The 25149-nt window shown below is 41.2% G+C and overlaps 1 protein-coding gene across 9 annotated transcripts in view; it reads left to right on the top strand.

Moving 5' to 3' along the window:
* The window catches only part of LOC136886381 (uncharacterized), a 55079-nt gene that overhangs the window by 7787 nt on the left and 22143 nt on the right, over window positions 1-25149 (top strand). Inside the window, exons 2-4 of one of the 9 annotated variants that reach the window (XM_068230691.1) lie at window positions 3045-3227; window positions 19468-19690; window positions 19798-19937. The exons of 1 other annotated variant lie outside the window; for it this stretch is intronic. In XM_068230691.1, the coding sequence (XP_068086792.1) occupies window positions 19808-19937 (130 nt within the window). In that variant the 5' untranslated portion in view covers window positions 3045-3227; window positions 19468-19690; window positions 19798-19807. Of the gene's footprint in view, window positions 1-3044; window positions 3228-4422; window positions 6465-19467; window positions 19691-19797; window positions 24337-25149 lie in introns of those variants that run through there. 7 more of the 9 variants (XM_067159143.2, XM_067159141.2, XM_067159140.2 and 4 more) reach the window with 7 other exon arrangements.

Here is a 25149-nt window from a genome sequence, read left to right as displayed (position 1 = left end):
CCAGGGTAACAACCGACTACCATTTATACCCTGCTAGGTACTTTTCATATAATTTTCTGGCATTAGTGAGCCATTCTTTAACGTCCCTTGCTTTCCAAGAATGTCCATCTGCCTTACGCCGCTTTACCAGGTTCAGATCTTCCTTAATACAGTAGACTGTACCTTTACATGTGTTTGTGTGGCTGGCAAGGTGTCTTTGAGTTGGCGGATTTTCCTGCAGGACAGCAGCCTTTACCTTCTTAATGATGCCCGGAGTCCTGGAGGGTCAAACTCTCTTCCGTGGCAGTTTTTTCAAAGTTGTTTTTCTGGTGGGAAACCATTCTTATGTAATTTTATCACATTGCCTACAAAGGACTTACTAGTGTTGAGACATTTCGTTTTACACTGTTGTACAATCTTTGATAATGAGAATTTAGCATCGAAAGGCCAACAGTGTAACTTTGCCATATATTTGCAATTCGACAGGCCATGAGGCAACAATGGTATGATGTGACTGTGCGCAGCATTTCTCTAAATCACACTGACCAGACAGAACAAAAAAAAAGTCATGCAGTTGCTTCCAGGAACGGCATATGCCCTCAAGATCGCATCCTGTATTAACTGGGGGCAACCCTCCATAAACAGTAATATACATACAAATATAGAACAGAGAAGTGATTCAGAAATAAAAGGAAAATGCTACACAATCAAATGAGCTCATAGACTGTTCATAAACTTAAATCTAAATTGTACAACCACTGAGTACTCTCATTTGTAGCCGCGAGTATGATCTCCTGTGACATTCAGTGGCAATATGCTTCAGTCGCATTCAGGAGGATCTTGTACCCCACTTGTATGTCAATGAGCCTCACTGTCCATGATTGGTGTGAGCTCCATTGAGGGCAATCCACGTTTCTCTTGGTGGATTACAGCCAGCTGGTGATCGCTGAACACTAAATAAGTCCTGCTATTCAGTTGGAGCTGTGTTGTCCACTCCACTTGCCACTCACGAAATCCAGTTATAGGACCTGTTGATGAGCTCCCTGGCAGTTTGAATGAAAGGAGGTCTTGATTTCAGACATCCAAACCTAACAGCCAAGTCTTCATGGATGGAGAGAGCTGGCTTCGTTAATATTTTCTTACTCACGAACCAGATTATTTAGTCTTCGTGTTCAACTCAACGTTGGCAACCAAAAATGTGGAGTAGATTTGACATAAACATTAGTTGAATAAAACTTGGTAGAGTTCATAAAATAAATTCTGTGTTGTCGTGCGGATCTGTTTAATGATACATGCTCATGTGTACACTCTTTGTTGCGTGTTCTCTACATTTGAACTTTGAACTTGTTGATTTTTGAAGTTTTTTCTGGTGAGCTTTTAACAAAAGAACAGAGTGAAATTAAGTCCATCCCATTGAATCACAACAGTTTTTAGTGGATGCTGTAACGAATGCTCACTGTGAAGTTCATTCATCTAATCAGTTATTTTATTTAGTGACAGTTTAGTCTAAAAAGATTATTGTATGTAGACTCTCTTCTAAATGAACACTTCTTTCTAATTTAACGAACAAATAGTATGAAGTAGTTTCTTTATTGTGCAATGTCAGAGGTTTAATTTTTTAAAATACTGCATCTATTTTTTTTATGTAGTGTAATGTCTGAAGAAGTCCTATGCCAACGACAAAGAATGTACCAAAAAATGTGAGATTTGTAAATAATTATGTTACAGTGGAACCTTGGATTGCGAACATAATTCGTTCCGGCAACATGCTTGTAATCCAAAGCGCTCGTATATCAAAGCAAGTTTCCCCATAAGAAGCAATTGAAACGCGGATGATTCATCCACAACACAAAAATATTTATTCATATACCAATTCTGAAACAAAATATAACTTAAAACAAATTAAACTGCACTTTACCTTACAATATAATCATTGTTGGTGTGAGGGAGACAAGAGATTACATGAAAAGAGTTACTGTGTAGCACGAATTTCACTAACGGAAACACTATCTGTTAGCTCACTGGAATTGTTTCCTTTTTGTGCAACTTTAACGAGGAACCTGTCCAATGAATGTTGCTTTTGCTTCTTTTTGAGGATTTCATAAAAATGTGACATTGCATTTTCATTGAACTGATTCATCACTCGTACTGCTACAGCCTTATTCGGGTAGTGCTTTTCTAAAAAATTTTGCACCGTTTTGCACATTTTGCACTTCTCCCGAATCTCAGTTGAAGTGAGAGATTCCATTGACTTTTCCTCCTCTTCCCCGTGCGAGATTTCCTCCATAACGTCCTGTTGTTCGCGATGCAGGTCCATCAGCTCGTTGGTGGACAGTTCCTGGCTATGTTCTTCCACCAGCTCTCGAATGTCCACGTCATTCACTTCCAACCCCATTGTCTTCCCTAAGGACACAATTTCAATGACAATTGGTGGCTCATTTTCACCAACAATCCCCTCAAAGTCACGTCCAAGAACACAGTCAGGCCACAGCTTTCCGCAAGTGGAAGTGAGAGTTCTCGGGCTTTATTGATGATCTTCAGGCAGATCACGATGGGGAAATGATTTCTCCCCAACTCTTGGAGGGTAAAGTTTGTTCCTTCGGTCACTTTGAAGCATCGCTGAAATAGTGCTTCGGTGTATAGCTTCTTGAAGTTCGAAATGACTTGCTGATGCATAGGCTGGAGTAGTGTTGGGAGGATGGAACGTAACCTTAACGAACTTAAATTTCTCCAGTAAGTCGTCCTCAAGGCCGTGAGGCCTGGAGGATGAGCAGGAGCACTGTCTATAACCAGCAGGAACTTCGAGCGGCGATTATTCTTCACTACAGGACCAAAGACCTCATTCATCCATTCAACACAGGCACACGTGACGCTCGTATTGCGGAACCTCACTCGCTTATCAAGTTACAATTTATTTAAAATGTTTGCTCGTCTTGCAAAACACTCGTAGACCAAGTTACTCGCATTCCGAGGTTTCACTATGTTGTTGTTATTATTATTAAGTATAAGATTTTATGAACTGATTGATACTGAATAAGGTGGAACCAGAATACTTTCCTTTCAAGGTCATTATACACCACCCAAATGATCGAGGCCGCCCGGCCAACACAATACAAGAGTGCGTGAGTGAGTGGAAAGTAGCTACTGAAGCAGCGGAAAGTGTAATTTTGTGTCCATTTTTGAATGTGGAAAGAAGTAAAATTCATCATTAGTATGGAACAGAAAATTGAAGGCAAGGTCTAAAACATGTAAGTTGTCATTAGAAGTTGCTTAAGTGAATATGTACATCTCGATAATGAACTTTTTAAAATAATTAGTCATAAGGAGTCAGAATTCTATGACCTTACAACTCCAGAAATATACATCTAACATGGAAGAACTGCTCGTTTCGATAACTTAACAAAAAATCGCCCCCTTAATACTCCTAGCTTACATTATTGAAATAAACATTCATCAAACCATGAAGTAGATGTAACAGCAAAGTAGCAGTAAATAGGAACTTTGCAACAAACATCCTATTAAAGTTCAAACCCAATCTAGTGAATCGCGTTTCAGTATTATCTACCGTTGCGTTTTCATAATGTTTTTTGCCCAAACAAATATTAAAACTAAAATAATAAAGCGGTTAATCGCTAAATCACTACGGTATGTATGTATTCCTCACTTAGGCCTATGCCTTGAAAATTACCAAACTATTACATTTAAACTTACTATGCAAAGAAATACAGTATTGCCCAGAAATGCTTAGAAGACTATTTTATTCGTTTACAAATTTTTTGTTGAATATTACTCCTCACTTTCGATAGCAAACTGTACGCCCTGTATGAAATAGAACTAACTTAATTTTTACCTCAAAAGCAAGAAAATCCATTTAACAGAATTCACTGTAGAGAAGACTTAAGCAAGGCCCTGCGCACAGTGAACGTCAACTGATTTGCCGACCGCTCTTTAGTTCTTACTGTTTGTCACCTACAAAATATTTCCAAATTAACCAAATAAACAAAATCACTTGGTAGTACTTCACCATTTAAGTCTAAAGACTTATTCATGAAATACCCTCACCACTACCATTGCAATTAGGTTCTATCTCCATTTTTGGGAGTCACAAAAATGGACCTTAAAAATGATCACCTGTATCTTGAATTAATTCTATAATGAGTAGGTTGTGTGTGTAACAAAGATTTGTATGGTACGTTTTATCTTTGACAGGCTGCAAATTTTGTAGGAAGAAATAACAAAACGGTGTTCAGAAATGCAAGAATAATGTTTAATCTAAGTTTGTAAAAAGTTCAAGGATAGAAATATTTCATGTCATAGAAAGACCATCCTTAGGCGGTTTTGTTAGGATCAGCAATCGTGTTTTACACCACAGCAGACATACCACTGAGCTACATCTGCCAGGAAAGTGCACTGATGCTCATTGGATTTTCTCTCTGCTTTCAGAATCCAGAAAATGGCTGAGAGTGATGATCACATGATCGAGATAACATCTACGGACTTGACTAAGGCTCTGGAGGATAAGGCTTTTGAGGAAGCCGAGAAACTTATCAAAGAAAACAGAGACCCCAGCTACCTGAACAAAGGGGCTTACGGGGCGTTACCTTTGACGTTGGTGCTCTCGGGGGAGGCTGGATACCGCAATCTGTATCTGGCACAGTTGTTGGTTAAACAAGGGGCCGATGTAAACCCTTATCTACCTCGCCAAATGGCTGATGCCACGCCTTTGGAATATGTTGTCAATTTGTACCTGGACATGAAGGCACTCAGTGAAGGGCACACTTCTGCGGAGGATAACAGCTCTGTACCAACCATCATTGGGTTACATCGTGAGCAAAACCCACCCCCTAATGTCATAAAAGATCAGTGCTGGGAGTTGATAGAATTGCTTGTAGCCTATGGGGCTGATCCAGGTGTAATTTTAAACCCCCGAGTGCCACCCGTATTTCACACGGTTGTGGCCGACAAAGAGCCCGACATTGATCTGGTCATGAAGTTATATGAGGCAGGCGGAGACTTCAACAGAGAAGATATTCATGGAAATACCCCGCTGATGGACTACATTGCGATTGCAGACAGAGATTCAGCGCTACCTCTGTTTGAACAAGTGCTGTCTTTAGTGCCAGAACTCCGTCTGGACCACAAGAACTGTAACGATGAGACAGTGCTGTGGCGTGCCATGCTGGCTGGATCTCCTCGCATCGCAGTGAATCTGATCCGTCGTGGTGCTGGATTGACTGACCAAGCAATAATATTACCAAAGTGCGGTGCAAGCCTTACTGTATCTCCAATATTTGCTCCTTTAATTCAGAATTCTGTTCTAAACATGGATGTTCACGGAAACATCTCTTTACAGCAGTTTTTCAGTGTAACCCAACTTAACAAGGTGATGTCGTGTTCAGTGTTCCCCGTTGTTGACTGTACTGATATTTGCGGGAGCATTATTTCAGAATTAGAGACTCTTTTGTCATCTAGGACACGGTTCCCAATGGAGGAGCTGATTAGCAATGAAATTAATCGAGAGGACGTGGCTGTGTTAATGTTGGGCTACGTGAAGTGTGGGCTGCAACAACTGTGTGTGCGCAAGATTGTGGAGCAGTTGGTGAACCATGAACTACCGGACGTTCAGAGGAAAGTGGAGGAGACTGAAAACTGGGATGAAGATTTGTTTAATTATAGTGAAGGTTTGGGGAAAGAGGCGGTGTTGGTAACAAAATTGAATAAGTCTGCAATTGAGTCTGTTGTGAAAGACCATCTGAAGCTGCCCGTTAGCTTAGTTCCAAGGTTTATGATCGAAGCCGCTCGTCTGCAGCTGGCGACTTTCCTCTTCTCTGCAGAAAGCCCCGACTGTGTTTTAGGGTGCGACAGGGACTCCGATCCTTTGGGTTACTCTCCATCTGATGCTGGGGACTATGAATATGGTGACTATGGACCTGATGATGACTATGGTGAATATGATGGTGAAGACTTTAATTATTATAGTGATGATGATGATGATGACGACGACGATCACTGGGATGGTTATTGATTGTTCTGGCCTTGAGGACGTAATGTTATTAGTTGTGAAAATGTGGAAGAAAGTGGAGATAAAAGCTATGGACCCCCTAGCCCATCCCCACTACTTGAACTCCTATTTCTCCCACTGTTTGAGCAACAATATTAATTCTTTAATATTTGTAGAAATGTTTTTTTGTGAATCCTCTGTATGTGTGACAGTCTCTCAAGCATCATATTCATTTTGTTTCATGTATTTACAGTAGGAAATATGAACAAACGTTGCTATTTTGAGCCTGTTTCATTGATAAATAAATGAGTTATCAAAAAGAATTGAATGCCAAGTTAGTCAAATCAACAATTAAAATAATTTACTATTTAAATGTGTGATACATAAAGACTGCTGGTTTTGTGGTTGGTCAGATGGTACACAACCTGCTCCTGCTGCTTAGGACACCAGATATGGAGTGACTTTTAACATGAATATACTGATTGAGAACATACATTTTTCATTCATTCCTATCCAGCATCCTCATTCTATCTATTTGATGGATTGGCATACGAAGCTCCTGCAGTTTTTAACCCTGTATATCTCTTGCATTTCGATGGTATGATTCCTGTAATCTACGAACTTGAGCCGTGTTTCTAATATATGTGTTTCTTATTTTGTCATGTGTGGTTTTTCCAACTAGACTTTTAATACATTTGCTATAGAGGAATTGTACTCCTTCACAAGTGGCAAAAATACTGACAAAGAATATTAGTGAGAATGGGGAGAAAGGTAGGAGATTTGCAAGAGGAACGGTATGGATTTAGAAGTGGTAGATCTATAGTGGACTCAATCTTCAGCATGAGACAAGTAATGAAAAATAGTTGGGAATATGCAAAGGGTCTGGCCAACACATAGAGTTCCCCATGAGGTGTAGGAAACCATGGTCAAAAAAGAGACTGGGTACACAAACTGTAGAAATCGTGCAAGCTATTTGCAAAGACTGCATCAGCAGTGTACAGACTCGGTTTGGATAGACAGAATGGTTTAGAAACGAAACTGGACTAAGGCAGGGGAGTGTGTTGTTGTTTCTTATGGTTATTGGTGAAATTGTAAAGGAGACAAAGGAAGCATTTGGGAATAAGGAGATGAAGTTACTACCATTTGTAGACGGGGAAGAAACGGCAAAGAAGTACAACTTCGTGCACTGGACAAGAAAATTAAAAGTTATGGAATGAAAATCGGCTCAGAGAAAAGCAAGACCATGATGATATCAAGAGGAAAAAGACAAGGCAAAGGCACTGTGAAAATTGGTGGTCAAAGCCTAGAAATTGTTGACACTTCCAAATGAAGCAAATACAAAGCTGGACATGGAGATTAACAAGAGAATGGAAGAAACCTTTCTGGAAGTGTAAAGAGATAATCACATATTGACAAGCAGGGAGGAGAGTAGAATTCAAGCTAATGGAATGATATACCTAACAAGTATGATAGGAAAGACTGAGTGAGAAAGGAGGTCGGAATGGAAAACCTAAATTAGAGAAGTAAACTACGATGGTGTGGACATTTAAAGAGGACAGAGGTCGAAGGAATACAAAAACAGATGATGGAGATGAAGTTTGAGGAAAAGAGAGGGAGAGGTGGAGTGGAAGAGGAAGGTGAAGTGTCATAAAGGACCCGACCCAGCAACAGCTGACAACTTTTAATAAATCTGATCTCAGCTGCTTGCCTCTTTCATGCTCGTTGTCCTAGTTTAACACCCATGTGTATGAATCAGTTCGTAATAGGTTGCTTGATGTCTGTTTTTGCATTTCATTCACGTTTTTTTGGTTCCATCTTAGGCCTCTAGCTGTATGATAGAAATATTCTCTGGCTTGAATTTGACTGGTTTCTTCCTTACCAGTTATTTCAGCAGTGCAGTTCATGGATGACAGCGGGACGAGCAGTTGTCACATTACCGCCAGGACAAGAGAGGAAATTGTGACAACTTAAATGCAAAAACAGTAGGACAGATACAGGATGGAATGTGAGTTGACTGGATGGTTCGAGGCTTGGATTCACACGCCACTGTTGGCATCTCTGAAGATAGTTTTCCTAAGTTTCCCATTTTCACACCAGGCAAATGCTAGGGCTGTACCATAATTAAGATCACGGTCACTTCTTCCCAGCCGCGACGCTCTCCTGTTGGTCTGACGTAAAACAAATTCTGAAAAAGAAAAACAAAAAGGTTTGTGTGTGGTTTATTCTGGGACAAGGGATGTATTGTTATCACTAGATATCGGATTTAGATGCTGTGTAAATCACCAACGTGAACTATGCTGCAAAAAGTAGTGAAATGTGTCATTAATTATACACTCAATATCGTGCTATTAATTACTTTTATAAAATGCAAACGTGAGATTCCTTTACTAGAGTTGCCATTCACCCATACCAATACACGACTGTGAATGATGAACCAAAAATGTCACACTTTACTTACAGTTTTGGCTGTTCCGCAAGTACAGACAATCTGTGCATAGTTTATGATGTATCGGTGTCACCTGGTAAACCATATGCATCACATCTCCTGCATAAGACACGGTGTGTTAATCAGTACACAGGAAAATTCATAATTAGTAAGGTTTCAAGAGAACCGTGTCATCTTTCTGTAAGCATCCCTAGTCTTCTGGGTGTGCAACAAGAGCGCTCTCTCAACTTGGTGCCATTCCACTCCTCTTCCTTCCAGGTCCTGCTTTACGTGAATGATCCACAGTTTCCTTGCTCTGCCTCTAGATCTTTTCCCTTCCATTTATTTTTCTAGCCATTTCCTTGCTGATCCTCCCTTTTTACATGTGTGTTCTTACATTTTCGCTTAGCAACTGCTTTACTTGTTTATTGTGATGGATCTCTTCATTCCAGATCTTATCTCTTGTTTTCTGGAGCATTGACCTCACGAACTTCAATTCTGCAGCTACAGATTTCAAGGGCATATGTAGTTTTTCAATTTATTTTACATTGCATGGACACAGAAAGATCTTTATGGCGATGATGGGAGAGGAAAGGCCTAGGTGTGGGAAGGAAGTGGCCATGGTCCTCAAATAATTTACAGCCCCAGCTTTTGCCTGATGTGAAAATGCAGAACCTTGGAAAACTGTCTTCAGGGTTGCCAACAGTGGGGCTTGAACACACTATCTCCCGGTTGCAAACTCATAGCTGTGCACCCCTAACCACACGGCCAACTCGCCCGGTATGTAGTTATTGGAAGAAATTAAGAAATGACGTTAGGTTTATGGCCCACCCAGTCAATACACATCACTTTTAAAAGTGAAAACTATTTAATATAAAAATGTATTAAACATATCTTTGGTACAAGTTTAGTTTCTATTTGAGACTTCTTCAGCCATAAAATCACATGGTAGATTACAAAACTCATTGTTCAGAAACTGAAAAAGATGGGAAAAACCAGTGCCTTTTTAAGTATTATTTGAGATATGCTAAAGATATAACGTATGTGTATGTTTAGTCCCCAGCCCGAAGGCTGGTTGGATCCTCAACAGCTCCGCCATCAGCTGTCATAGATGGCCTAGGCATCACTGAAGAGGCGTACTACGGAAATGAGTGAGGTAGTTTCCCGTTGCTTTCCTCACCAAGCCAGAAGTTGCTATTACATATCAGTCTGCCAAGCCCACTGAAATGCATGCACCAGCCGACCCTATGAGCAATATCTTCACACCATTCATAGCAGGGACTGGCTGCATAAGGAATGTATCGCTCATACCTCAGTCACCTTCATTTTGTCAAAGCCAAGGATAAAGCTGAGACAGGTCAATGAAAGTAACAACATTGCTCTAGCCCATACCAGAAGACATAGTACACTGTAAACACTAGGTCCTGCCAGCAAAGCCATAAAAGATATAATATACACTTATTACACAAAATTGTCCTCACCTCTTGCAAAAACTTTTGTTACCTTCAGTGTTAAAATTTGAAATATGACATGCCAGCCATAACATCTTGTAATGGAATACAATGTTCATTGTTGCTGTCCAGTAATTTAAAATGGAAGTTCCTTTATGAACTGTTGAGAAAGCACTGAAGACAAAATATACACATTATTTAATACAGTAGTTTAACACTTCTTGCAAAAAATCTTTCTTCAATGTTAAATTTGAACGACCTTACTTGAAAATGTTACAAGCAGTGTTGCTATCTGGTAGTTTGTGTGTTGACTGATGGAGGTTGCTCACTTCTAAAGTGATGTGAGTTGATTGGGTGGGCCATAAACCTAACATTGTTTCTTAATTTTAACTGTATCAATGCGGATCTCATCATCATAATCTGTTTGCCCTTCCAGCGAGCCGGGTAGGGTGTTTGAAAATGAGCGTCTTCCAGAGTTGCCTATTCAAAAGTATTGCGTTGTCCATGATAGGTTCTCAATTCCTTCCTCTTCTCTCCATGTCTTCCCTTAGTTGGTCCATCCATCTTCTTCTTAGTCTTCCAGCTAGTCTTCTACCTGTTATTCTCTTTTCCAAATAAGCACATGGTAACCTTGTGCTTTTCATTCTTTTAACATGCCCAAAATATTTAAGTCTAGATGCCCTAAGTCTTTCCTCCATCGATTCATTTAGACCTAGGTTAGATGGGATCTGCTGATTTTTCGCGTAATAAAGTCGTGTCTTTTGGAGGGCAGTTCTAAGAAATTTCATTTCACAGGCTTGAATCCTACTATAATACTTTGATGTTAGTGTGCAACTTTCTAGGGAATATGTAAGGATGGGAATGAAATATGACTTGTACAGGGTCATTTTTGTTCTTTGTGGGACCTTCTCGTCCCATAGTAGGTGTCTAACGATACTGTAAAAGTTAGAGCCCTTGGTTACTCTGTTTCTTTATTTCTATCTCAGCTGTATTACGCTTCCTAAATATCTGAATTGGTGTACTACTTCAACTTGGTGGTCCTGTATTTTTATGTTGCATTCTGTATTATGTCTGCTGGTTTTCAATGCTACTGTTTTTGATGGATTCAATTTCATTCCATACACCTTAGACATTGTCTGGGAACATCTATCGAAGAATAACCTAGCTACACTAGAAAGAGAGAAGGCCATGTATCTTAAAATTTCTCTGCCGGGCAAAAGAACTCTCCTTCGAGACTAACCTGTGAGTTCGGACAACCGTTCTGTATAGAACAACTGCGATTAAAAATACCATTGCCTTCTACGATACAATACCAAGCTTTACATCAGGAACTGCAGGATTTTTAAAAAATGCGAATATGTGGTTAGATTTTGTACCAAGGCGGCATGACTACGTCAGAATGTATGAATTCAGATTACAAACTGTGGCGCTTGTTATTAAATGTTCATAAAACTACTGAAAAGGGCAGATAAAACAATACGACTGCAACAGGCGTATCAAGACGAGTAGTGCGGGTTCTCTAGTATATTTTTATTTTCAAGTAGGCACTTACTGTGTTGGAAATAACAACCTGATATCCTTGTTGAGAGCATAACGTCACACAACGAAGTACCTTTACCATGACATGAATAATTGACACATTAACACAAAGCTGATATAACGAGAATCAATCCCTTGAAAAGTACGACAGCAGAGCACAGCATGCACAAGATATGGCTATCACATCAGTATCCCAGTACCACATGAAAATAAAAATAACAGAATTAAATATACTGAGACAGGAGGTTTATGGAAATACATGAATAAAATCATTCAGCTTCCACCCCTGAGGTGTGCTCAGACAGGCAATACAGGATTTCAGGAGGACTGGTAAAGATATAATGTTAATAAACAAGCACAATTTCAAATAGCACTAGCACATGGAATTCAAAGAATTGAAAGTTATTTTGGGGGAAGATCCAGTGGTAGAGCTAGAAAACGAGATGACTTTAGAAAGCGGTCCATCGTTATATGGCAGTGACGAGAGCAGTGGTTCCTCATATCCATCACCACCAAGGAAGAATAGAACAAAATTTTCTGAAGGTCACTTGGCTGATGCTTACAAAATCTGGACAAAGCAGCTGAGAGGAAATGATCCTCCACAATGGTGCGCTTCTAGAGTAGCCCTAGACATGTCCCCTAGAGTCAAATTCACTAAATGACATATAAAAGAGAAATAGGAAACTAAACCAGTTTTGCAAAACTTGAAAAAGATGCTGAAATGACGTGGCGGAAACAGGAAGGTACGTGATCAGTTCATTGCAGTTATTTCTAGTATTTAAACATTGCTGAATACATTTGCTCACCCATCTACAATATTCAGCCGCATGTGGACTAATCACGAGGATTTCCGTCTTTCTGTGTACTCATAGTCTATATTTGGCAGCTCGTAGCTCCTATGTTTCTTATCCATAGCAGCTGTAATTTGTATGGTATGCATATTTCGATGTTTTCTATTCAACACACTATATAGATTCAAAATGTGCGCGAAAAGTTAGGTACCATTCCTTGTTAGCTATAACTTGTTCAAAAATTTCAGCAGGAGGAGTTGTTTCAGAAAGGGCCTAAAGCATAAAACTAGGTGCATCTCTTACAGTTTGTTTTATAGAAAAATATTTGATGGTGAAGTTTTATTCTGTACCTGTTTCCAATAGAGTGAAAAATAAGGGAAATTTCAGTTGGCAGGGTTACAGCAGAATACAAAAATCTTAACAAGACCATTCACAAGGAAATAAGAAAAGATCTAAGGAAATTTAATAACATGGTCATGCAGACAAATGAAGAAAATAAAAACATGAAGATTTTAAAGAACAACATGTCTACAGGAAAACCAAAAATTACAAAACTTAAGAACCAAAATGGAGAAACAGTCACAGATAGGCAAAACATTGGCATCTGAATTGTTAGAGATTTCTACTACAAGCTGTATACATCAATCCTTAATAAACCACCCAGTGATGAACAACTAGCCCAGAATTATACACATGAAGTAACACCGGAAGAAACCTCTGCTGAGATTGAAAATGCACTTAAACAACTAAGGAATAAAAAATCCCCTGGGGAGGATAAAATAACGAATGAAATGCTGAAATTAGGTGAAAGAGATCTGCTAGAAGCAGTGAGAATATTCATCAACAAGTGTATTAACTCTGGAAGAATACCAGAAAATTGGAAAAATGCTGAAGTGATACTACTCTTCAAGAAAGGTGATAAGGAAAATTTAGAGAACTATCATCCTGTGAGTTTATCACACCTTTACAAGCTCCTGACTAAAATTGTAACCAACCGCCTCACAAGAGAACTGTATTTTTATCAACGTGCCGAGCAAGCAGGATTTCGTAAAGGTTTCTCAACTGTTGAACACATCCAGGCTATTCGTAGACTTCTTAAGAAAACCACTGAGTACAACATCAAGATTCATCTGACCTTCATTGATTATAAAAAAGCTTTTGACTCAGTGGAGAATTGGACAATCATGAAGGCACTTCAAACTGCCATGATAAACTCAAGGTATATAAAGCTCCTGGAAAACATTTATGATCAAGCAACAATGGTAGTCAGAGTGGACGAAGACCTCATCACCAATAAAATCCCAGTTGGCAAAGGAGTTCGACAAGGTGACACAATCTCTCCAAAGCTGTTTACCCTTGCCTTGGAAGATGTACTCAAAACCGTTCATTGGGATAATAAAGGAATAAAAATCAATGGGTTCTATTTGAACCACCTGCGTTTTGCCGATGACATTGTGCTCATAAGTGAAAATCTAGATGAGCTAGAAAGCATGATCCAAGAATTAAAAACTGCTTCTGCTAAGATTGGTTTGGAAATGAACATTAATAAAACAAAAATACTAAGCCCAGACAGTCAACCACTTAAAATGGGAAACCAATATATAGAAGTTATTGATGAGTACATCTATCTTGGACACAAGATAAAACTTGGAAAAGACAACCAACGTGCAGAAATTCCTCGCAGAATATGTATGAGTTGGACAGCATTCCGAAAACTAAGATTCATCCTCACCAACAAGGATGTTCCATTTAACCTGAAGACCAAGGTTTATAATACGTACGTGCTGCCAGTTGCTACTTACTGTCTGGAAACGATGGCTGATGAAGGAAAGTGCTCGCAAACTTCAGGGTACACAACCAGCCATGGAGCGACAGATGCTAGGGATCAGCCTAAGGGATAAGATCCGTTCAGAGGACATCAGGAGAAGAACTAATTTAACAGACATCAAGACTAAAATGGCAATGGGTTGGACACATAGCTCGACAAGACTACAACAGGTGGACCTCTAGGTTTGTTCACTGGAGACCATGGGAACATAAGAGAAGCATTGGAAGACCCCAGAAGAGATGGCTCGACGACATAAAGCTGTTGGCTGGAACACGCTGGTTCCAAGTGGCTCAAGACCGAAGACGATGGAAGGATATGGAAGAGGCCTATATCCAGCAGTGGATTGAAATAGGCTAGAAAAGAAGAAGTCATATGAAAGTTTAAGCTCAAGAGCTGATAATGAACTCTATAGACGGTGGAGTGAGTTGCTATGGAGATTGTTCTGAAAATGTTTTAAAGGCTTTGTACATCTTTCAGTATTAAAAGGAAAGTATTAACAAGATACTTGTCTTAGTTTTGTACTGGAAGAAAGAGATTAAAGCAAGATCAGCAATAATTGCGTCACGACGAGCCGCTCACAGTGAGAGGTCTGGCCACTTATGTGCCTCAGAATATCTTGGAACAATGTGAGGGGTGCAGCACACGCTAAGTGATTGTCCCGATGGGTACTACAGCTTGTATATAGGACGGTTGGGGCAAAAGTCATGGCAACTTCTTTTTTCTTGAAGATACCAGTCCGGTTGGAAAATATGACATATACAGACGAAAGGACAAGGTGTTAACTACATGTGTGGACAATGAATAGCACTGAAATATCGTAACACTAATTTATTACGGTAGTATACAGGGCAGTATGGCCTTCCCGGTGTAAAAGAATAACACAGTACACATAAAGTTGACTTGACAAATCTGGGCCTAGAGACCCTCAAAGTAGTCTCCTGCTACTGACACCACATGCTGCCAATGATGTGGGAAGGGCTGAATACTGTCTGCCTCGGTATTTGCCGCACCATGTGTGAATCGGGTCACCTGTTAGCGCACAGCATTAGCAATGTCCTCTCATGTTGCAAAACGCCTACCACGTAGTGGTTCCTTAATCTTTCGAATGAGATCAAAGTCACAGGACGAAATGTTGGGACAGTACGGTGGGTGCTGTAATTCTTCCCATCCCCAACGTCACAGTAGCTGCCCTACACACTCTGCTTTATGTGGTTTTGCATTGTCGTGCAGGATTATTGCACTGTCCACAAGACCCGGACATTTCTCCCGAATGCCACGTCGTACCTGTCGCACCAGGAAGTCCCTGAAGTACTGTGTGGTCACTGTTCCGCCATGTGGAACAAAGTGGCACACAATGACACCCCTGACGTCATACACGACGATCACCATCAGTTTGACTGGGGAAGGATTCTGACGGATGTTCTGCCTCCTTGGTGATCCAGCATGTCGCCTCCACGGACTGATGTTTCAGTTCTGGTTCATGGCTCAAAATTCATCGATGGCGATTATTCATGAGAAGAATTGATCGCCGTGCTGTTGCCAGCCTGCAAGGTGGTCGGAGCATATTGCATAGCACACCCACGTTTGAACTTCCGTGAGTGCATGCGGTATCCACCGTGATGTGATTTTGCGCAGTTGCAGTTCATTACGCAATATCCTGTGGACGGTGCGTTTCTCGATGCCACTTGCCCCCTGTAACTCCAGCAGCGTCCATCGTCTGTCTTCATCCAGGAGCTGCTCGATGACTGCACGTGCCACGTCGGTCCGCACACTGACAGGTCGTCCGGAACGTTGCTCATCACCGGTTGACACACGTCCTTGCTGAAACTTTCCTACCCCTCGTGCTACTGCACGGTATGGTAGGGCATTATTCCCAAGGGCTTCCACTAATTCACTGTGACATTCCATCGCATTTCTCCCTCGGAGAACGGCTATTTTGATGTAAGCGTGTTGCTCAACATGGTTTACTTCCATTTCTCACGACACTCGCTAACTGACTGATCTCACAGCCCTCGCTGCGCTGCTACCAGCTATCTGTTGTTCTGCATACACACTATGCCTGCAGAACTTCCACACGACACACATACACTTGTGATCTGTTCGCATATCTAGAAGAAAAAAAATAGTTGCCATGACTTTTGCCCCAATCCTCGTATTTCTATTATTAACCCATCTGGTGACTGTTAAGTTGTTGAAGTCTAAACTGTCTGACACCGTGGTTAACTGATTCGAATCCCGTTGGTTGAAAAAATTTCACCATCAGAATGTTGGCCAGCAGGGTACGGGAGGTGGTGGTATACAATTTCTAATGTGTAGATTGTGTGCCAAAAGCCTGGGTTAAATTCCAAACCTCTCTGCAGTGCTCATATGGAGTGAGAGCATATGACGCTGTTGATGGTGATTTCATACGTAGGATGGAGACGTTAAGCTTTAAACAGACCCGTTGCTGCTATTCAACAGGAGTAGGTTATGTGCTGGCACTGGGTTTCAGTCTCCCTACTATCGTACTGTATATCACGTCATCCATTTCATCTCGTTGACTCCTCTGATGAGGTTGGCATTTCGAATGGCATCCGGTCACAAAAACCCGCCACGACAGATTCATCTCCCCTCATACCCGACCCCGTAGAGAAACGGGACATGGGTTGGACAAACTTACATTATTGTTACATGTCTGGCATTTATAACATGGATCACATACAATGTATGCACAGTTGCTCAAAGAACACACCTGTGTGGTGTAGTTCCTGCAGTTTGTAAATCTCATATTCATATTCACACTGATAATCTATAGTAAGCTTGAAAGGAAATGATTCTCGTTCCACCATATTCAGTTCAGATGATTAAGATCCGTAAGTTATTAATATTTATGAATTACACATAGCCAGTAACTTGGGCAGTAGAGCGCTGGTCTTCTGAGCCCAACTTGGCTGGACATTTACATGCTTGATATGACAGCTGTTAAGCCATTGAGCGGACAAGACGAAGCGTGTCTACTGAGGCATCCCGTGAAGCGCCACGTAGTTGCGTGATCTCAGATTTTCAAGGACAATCTGGATACTGTTACATATTGGTGGGGTAGCGTTTAACTCTTAACATTTGTTAACCACCTACATCACACCCAGCCACACTGTCTTGCTCGCAATTGATAACACTTCATTATTAGCTATCCGCATTGACACTATCTAATAATACCAATATAAACGGTCTGTGATTGGACCATTGAGTCTCTCAAGAGACAGTGCATGTATTATTTGTGTTGACATCTTTAGCTTACGAGATAACGAATTAGTCATTTTGCTGCTCCTCCCCACGACTTAGACAATGGTCTACAGCGTCACAATCCTTTGAATCTGGGGTCTGATATTAACATATGCTCGCAGTTTTCTATTTGTTGGCTTATTGTTGAGGTGGAGATTCTGTCTTACTCAAGTTAGGCTGTAATCTTTAGTTGTGGAAGTAGGAATAAAGTGTACATGGGTCAGTGTCTCTGTTCTCTGGGCTTATCTGTATACAAGGCCAGCATTCAAGCTGTGATGGTCAGGAGTCCAGGCCAGTAGCGGAGAGTGTAGTGGAATTCGACAGGGTGCTCTCAATATTTATGAGGCTTACAGAAGAGGGAAAGTAGTATTAGTGAACTCGGCAAATAGGAAGATGGATGAACTTATCGTAAATTGAAGTAACAGGCATGATCGCGGGAACAATTGAATATTCACCTTTCATGTCTGCAGTAAACCTCTAGGTTATTTGGTCACATCGAGTACATAGAGTACTTGCTGAGGAGATGTAAAGTATGGGACAAAAGTGGCCAATAGGTCAACGGTGGGATCCAAACCCACACCTGGAAGTTTATTTTGAGTAAAATGCTGTTATGGAAACTAAATGTTCACTTAAATTGGCCCGCAGCGGCCAACAAGTGCCCACTCCACAGTTGTGCCAGGTTTGTAGATCAGATACCTTCTGAGAGCAAATGGGTCACTATAGCTTAATTGGTAGAGCATCCGACATGAAATCAGAAGATTCAGAGTTCTGTTCCCACTGGTGTATGGTCGGCTAATCCTGTTCTGTACTTGTCTTCTCTTTGGCATGTACTCGGCACAACCTGAGAGTTAGTTTCTTTCAGTAAGGAGATAAAGGGAAATTAAGAATGCAACTACGTTGAAGCTACACACATGAACTGACTTCGGTGGTAGGAGGAGGAAGGGTAAGAGAAGATAAGAGGGTAGTGGAAGTTTGCAGTCTGAATGCTGAGAGAGAACATGTACAGTACCGGTCAAAAGTTTAGAACCACATAAAAAAAAATCATGAAATGTCAACTCAAACCTAAAATTGTGTTACTAGACCTCTGGTTTTTTTTTTTTTTTTCCTCTCACATCTAATATGATACATGTCCCCTCATTTCATTGAGTTACGCCGAGTACTGTAGAAATTATATATTTTTAACTGTTGGAAGATCACATCAGAAAGTACATTTTTGGAAATATTATGTACTAAGGTATATATTCTAATTGGTTGTATCACCATCAAAATTTGTTTGTAGGCTTAGCAATTGGCGAGGGTCATTTTAATAAAAATATAAAGATTCTGAAAAAATACGCCATCGATTTTTGTGTTTTTTTTTTTTCAAACCAGCGCTAAGATGGTCAGTTTTTCCTTGCTCTTGTCATAGGTCACGGTGCGAGCTGTTGGCATCAGAAATGTGTTCTTGAATGCCATCTGAAGAGTAAAAATGAAACTGCCAGGGCAGATAAGTCTGATGCCGATAGTTCGCCCTGAGAATTTGGGCCATACATGACAAGGACAAAACTCAGCCATCTTGGCCCTACCTTTAAAAAAATAAAATGCGCAAAAAATGGTGCTGCATATTTCCGGATATTTATACTGAAATGACCTCCACCTATTGCTAAGTCTACTAAAAAATCTTGGGGGTGATACTTGCAGCCAATTAGAATATACAGTATGTTATATTTCCAAAACTTTTGATTTTTTTATGTGACCTTGCAAGAGTAAAAATTCATAACTTCTACAGTACTTGGACTAAATTAAATCAGGCGGCATATATCCTATTTGATGTGAGACTTTAGAAAGAATATTACGGAGCTCTAGTAGCACAATTTTAGGTTTTGGATGATATTTTGTGCTTTTTTTATGTGGTCCTAAACTTTTGACTGGTACTGTTAATTTAGTGTGACAAGATAAGTCTCTTATGGAAACAAGGAACATACGATGACAGAATCAATGTTGGAAGAGGGAGCAAAAAAGCTGGATGGAACACAAGAAAAGGGAAGAAAAGGTGAATACTGGAGTGTATTACCTGTATGTTCTTATCTCTACATATCCGTTGTTTTGACAGTTGTTCCTATTTTTACTTATATGGTATATTGTAACTGATCTCCTTGTTGGAACATGTCAACATTTTATGCAAGAAACCAATGTGAAGCCTCTGTTTCCAGGGAACTTGCATCAATTTTGTTTGGTTTTCCACTTGGGTCTGTGTTCAGTTGAGTATATGGGTCTTCAAAATATGGTTTTTGGTGAAGCAGAACAAAGTAAAGTCCAACCCAGTGCACCGTTCATTGGTAAATGTCTATGTAAATCCAACATTGAGCAGCTGATTCTATTAACACCATGAAGCAGACAGGAAGCACTCAGTAGCTCATGAGATTCCCTTCAGAGGTGACCAAATCATTTTTAAAAATAAGCTACACCATGCATTTAAGGGTTAAGGCCTACTTTTGTGGAGCTGCACAGGTGCTTACATCAAGTTTTCTCTCTGCTTGCAGAATCCCGAAAATGGCCGAGAGCGATGATCAAACGATCGACATAACGTCTACAGACTTGACTAAGGCTTTGGAGGACAAGGCCTTTGAGGAAGCCGAGAAAATAATTAAGGAGAACCGAGACCCCAACTACTTGAACAGAGGTGCTTATGGGGCATTACCTTTGATCTTGGTGCTCTCGGGGGAGGCTGGATACCGCAATCTGTATCTGGCACAGCTTTTGGTTAAACAAGGGGCCGACGTAAATCCCTACATTCCTCAGCGAATAGCTGAGGCCACACCTTTGGAGTATGTTGTTAGTTTGTATCTGGACATGAAGGGACGCATGTCTGTAGAGGGTAACAGCTCTGTGCCGACCATCATCGGTTTACATCGTGAGCTAAATCCACCTTCTTGCGTCCTCAAAGATCAGTGCTGGGAGTTGATTGAGTTGTTTTTAGCCTACGGTGCTGATCCAAGTGTAATTTCGAACCCCAGAGTGCCATCCATATTTCACACGGTGCTGGCCGACAAAGAGCCTGACATCGATCTGGTCATGAAGTTGTACGAGGCAGGTGGGGATTTCAACAAAGAAGATATTCACGGAAATACCCCGCTGATGGACTACATTGCGATTGCAGACAGAGATTCAGCACTTCCTCTTTTCGAACAAGTCATGTCGCTAGTGCCGGAGCTCCGTCTGGACCACAAGAACTGTAACAACGAGACGATGCTGTGGCGTGCCATGCTGGCTGGATCTCCTCGCATCGCAGTGAATCTCATCCACCGTGGCGCTAGTGCTGCAGTCCAAGCAGTAATAGACACGGCGCGTGCTGGAGATGCAACAATCTCTCCAGTATTTGCCCCTCTAGTTCAGAATTCTGTTCTGTACGCGGATCTTCATGGAACCCGCTCCCTGCACCCATCCTTCAGTGTGACCGACCTTAACAAGGTGATGTCTTGTTCTGTGTTCCCCGTCGTTGAATGCACCGATATATGTGGCAGTGTTCTTTCAGAATTATACCCTCTCTTGTCTTCAAGAACAAAGTTCCCGATGGAGGTGCTTGCGAACGGAGTAATTCCTCAAGAGGACGTGGCTGTGTTGATGTTGGGCTATGTGAAATGCGGACTCCAACAGCTGTGTGTCCGTAAGATTGTAGAGCAGTTAGTCAAACACGAACTACCGGACGTTTGGGGGAAAGTAACACACACCGAAAAGAGTTCTGAAGCCTGGGATGAGGACGTCTTGTATTATTACATTAAGGACGTGGGGGACAAAGGGAGGTGGATTACAAAATTGAATCCACCAATTGTGGAGAGTGTTGTGAAGGATTACCTGAAGCTACCTGTTAGCCTAGTGCCTAGGTTTTTAATCGAAGCAGCTCGTCTGCAGCTCGGAGTTTTCCTTTTCTCTGCGGAAAGCCCCCCTTGTGTTTCTGGATGCGGCAGGGAGTTGGAAGCTATGGATTACCGTCATGCAGACTCTAGTGATGATGAGTTTGATAATGAAAGAGCTGGAATGTGGGATGATTCTGATGATTGGGGTTATTTTGAAATGGGGTGAAACTGTGGTGATTGGTTACCTGTTGTCTGATCTCTAAGAGTGAAGCCTTATGAAAAAGTAATGTAGTCTATGAAATTCAGTTTCGTCTCGCCTTCTTTTTCCTGGGATTTTCCTAACTACGGTGAAGAATTTTAACCAGCTGGCCTGGTGAATGTGCTTTGCATTTCCCATGCTCATGAGCGTGGAATATGTTGATCGCACAGGCATTGATGTTTATGAGGAAATTGTGTGACTTCGCCTTCAGAAAGTCATTAAATTATTATACGTAAATATAGTTCTTGTGTTAAATTCATTTTAATGGTTCTGTACTATAGTTTTAATTAATAATGAAATGCAATTTTTTCCAAAACATTAGATTAACTGATAAACATTTGTTGGACCATGAACTGTATCTTATTTGCAGACAGTTGCATTTCATGTTCAAACGATTGGTAAGAGTGACAAACTTAATAGACCTGATATGGTGGCGGATTATCACGGTCCTTAAAATTGAAATTGTTACTCAGAAAGTGTGTTTTCTGAGGACTAAATTTACTATGCTACGGAAGTTTTCTCGGTTTGTACTCGCAAATACAATTGAACACACTTCTGCATCAAACTTGTGTTCTGCAACATAGCTTCTCGCATCACAGTTCACTTCACAACAAACATGACTCTTCGTAGACTCGTAACTATTTGTGCTCCTTATATAGGCCCGTGTTGTTTCCACTTCCAGATCACTTTAGGCACCTGCTTCTAGCTTCCTTACCCCTTATGGGTGGGGATGCAGACGAAAAATACACCTACTGTATCCCCTGCCTGTCGTAAGAGGCGACCAAGGGATTATTGTATTAGAACCATGGAACTACTTGTGAGTAGTACAATCATGCGGGGAATACCATGGGTCGCCCTTACTTGCGACTAGTACTACTACTATGTTACGTACACAATAGGTTTGTGATTAGTAGCAGTAGAGAGTGGTTCACTGTGGGTTTACAATACATGTGATTAGTACCATCACCATGGGTCGGGGTGTTGCCTGTGATCAGTACCATCACCATGGGTAGGGGTGTTGCCTGTGATTAGTACCATCACCATGGGTCGGGGTGTTGCCTGTGATTAGTACCATCACCATGGGTCGGGGTGTTGCCTGTGATTAGTACCATCACCATGGGTCGGGGTGTTGCCTGTGATTAGTACCATCACCATGGGTCGGGGTGTTGCCTGTGATCAGTACCATCACCATGGGTAGGGGTGTTGCCTGTGATCGGTACCACTATGTGAGGAACACCACAGGAATACTGGCATCAGTGATTAGTATACCTGTGTGAGGAACACCATAGGTCTGCGTTTCCTGTGAACCGTAGAATACTTGTGATTAGTACTGCAGCATGACAAAGACCATGGTTTTCTTTAGTAGCGATGAGGGACCGTTGACCTGAATTTTGGACCCCTTTAGACAACAAGCATCATAGATTCAGAATTGTGCTTTGAAGCAGTCCGTTGGTCAGTAATACAATTGTTTTAAAATAGTTTCTGGCAAGGTGGGGATTGCGGGTGGGATCACTGATTGTTTTAAATTCATATTCATCCATTTATTGTTGATCACGTTTTGAATTTTGGTCAGCAGTTGATTTTGGACTTTTTGTCATTACATTTTCTACCATGAGGGGCCGATGACCTGTTAGGCCCCAAGCATGATCATCATCTGGCTTCCTTACTGCAATGCTAATGTTGGAAATATTGTTCAACAGCTGGTGCCACTGTACATTAAAATAGCCGGTCATTCCGCTCTTTGTGTGGACTAAGCCCAGTACTCGCTGTGCTGTGTTCTCAACCACCGAACTAGAGGAATTAAGGAGATGGGTTTAAAATCCTCAACTGGGAATCAAGCCTGGGTTCCTGACGAGTCAGCCAATGAGTAATGTCTGCTCTTTTGATCTCTTTTTCTAATGCTGTAATTGTAACTGCACTTTCCTGGTGTATGTTTAAAACTAAGGGGAAATTGAAACCCACCTTTGTGTGTGTATTAGGAACTTGCTTTTATTCATGTCTAATTCTGGCAGTATTTTTAAAGTGTGAAATGAAAATAAATTTTTATACGTAGTATTGAATACTGTTGAGTCTGAGACGGTGTTCTAATGTCAGAGCAGAGAAGCCTTTGTTACCACATAACAGATGAAGATCTCTCTTCTCGAGTGGCTACTACAGAAGATGATGTCCAAGACTAAGTGCCACCAAAACAGAAATATATATATATATTACCGCTTGAACAACAGATACATGTGTTACTTTAACGTTCTCACCTGATGGCATTTTGTTACCTTAGAACGGAGTCCTAAAGTACCCTGGAGGTAGTCTTGACCACATCGAGCTTGATAGCTGCAGTGGCTTAAGTGCGGCCAGTATCCGGTAGTCAGGAGCTAGTGGGTTTGAACCCCACTGGCGGCAGCCCTGAATATGGTTTTCCGTGGTTTCCCATTTTCACACCGGGCAAATGCTGGGGCTGTACCTTAATTAAGGCCACCGGCGCTTCCCATTCCTAGGCTTTTCCTATCCCATCGTCGCCATAAGACCGATCTGTGTGGGTGCGACGTAAAGCAAATAGCAGTCGTGACCACAGGAAGTGCATCAATAGTGCTGCTAAGCTACAGACAGTCTGGCCCCGCGGTGTAGGGGGCAACGCGTCCACCTGTCACCCGGCAGCCCCGGGTTCAATTCCCGGCCGGGTCGGGGTTTTTTAATTGCAAATGATTAATATACCTGGCCTGGGTGTTTGTGTTGTCCTTTCCTGTTCCTTTCCTCACATTCAACACTACACTTCCGCAATTCCAATTACACACAGGTTCAAATCATATGGTGCAAGTAGGGCCAAAAGATCTCTATACGCTCCGTGCGCTGATGGGAGAAATACGCCGCTGCGAGTGGCGAACATTGTAAGTTAATGCGTTTCACCACTGGTGTGGTTTCACCCACCGCGCACATAGGAAGGTTGATAGGTTCCTCACTGTTAAATGTGACCAGATAATTTCAATACCATAAGTCATTATTGGAAGAATTTTTACTCTGAATAGCAACATTGCTGTCTCCAGACTGAGTGATCTAATGTCTTTTATTTCATGCGTTGCCATCATTGCTTTAATTGTCTTTTCTGTGACATGAAGATCTCTGCTGAGGCGGGTACTCTCCCTCCTTTGCTGAAGATCATGGTGTCTGTGAGATGTTTATGCACAGCTTGTTTTCGGAGCACCAATTTTGCAAGTCATTTACAGTTTCCTGTAGTTTTTTGTCTCTTGAGCCAGTTACAATGTCATCGGCATACGCGCAAGAAAATACTCCCTCCTTTTGGGTAATTCTTAGGATATTTGCGGTTGAAACTATAAACAGCAAAGGACTTGGTGGGTCACCCTGTAGGACCCCGTTTGATTGAGCTATTGGATCTGATGGAGTGAGGTTATCCAAAACTTGTACTTCGTTCCATTGCAGTATTGATGTGATGAGGTAGGCCCATATGTTGTTCGTGCCTAGCATCTCCTTAAGCTTGTCTATCACTAGCTTCCTGTTTATCAGGTCGAAAGCCTTTGTAAAATCGATGAAGATGGTGTAATATTTTCCGTTGTCTTATGAGGCATCCCAGATTTGGTTTAGCAGGTGTTCAATAGCGTTTAGGGTAGATCGTCCCTTTCTAAACCCAAATTGGTTCTCTAGCATATGCTCGTTTATTTCCTCATTTATTTTTCTTGTTATAATTTTGGTGAATATTTTGAAGGGGCAGTTTTCCAGTTCTATGCCTCTGTACTTGCTGGGATCTCTTGGGTCTCCTTTGCCTTTAT

Source organism: Anabrus simplex, chromosome X, assembly GCF_040414725.1.
Source record: "Anabrus simplex isolate iqAnaSimp1 chromosome X, ASM4041472v1, whole genome shotgun sequence".
NCBI lineage: Eukaryota > Metazoa > Arthropoda > Insecta > Orthoptera > Tettigoniidae > Anabrus > Anabrus simplex.
This window is presented reverse-complemented; position numbering and strand designations above follow the sequence as displayed.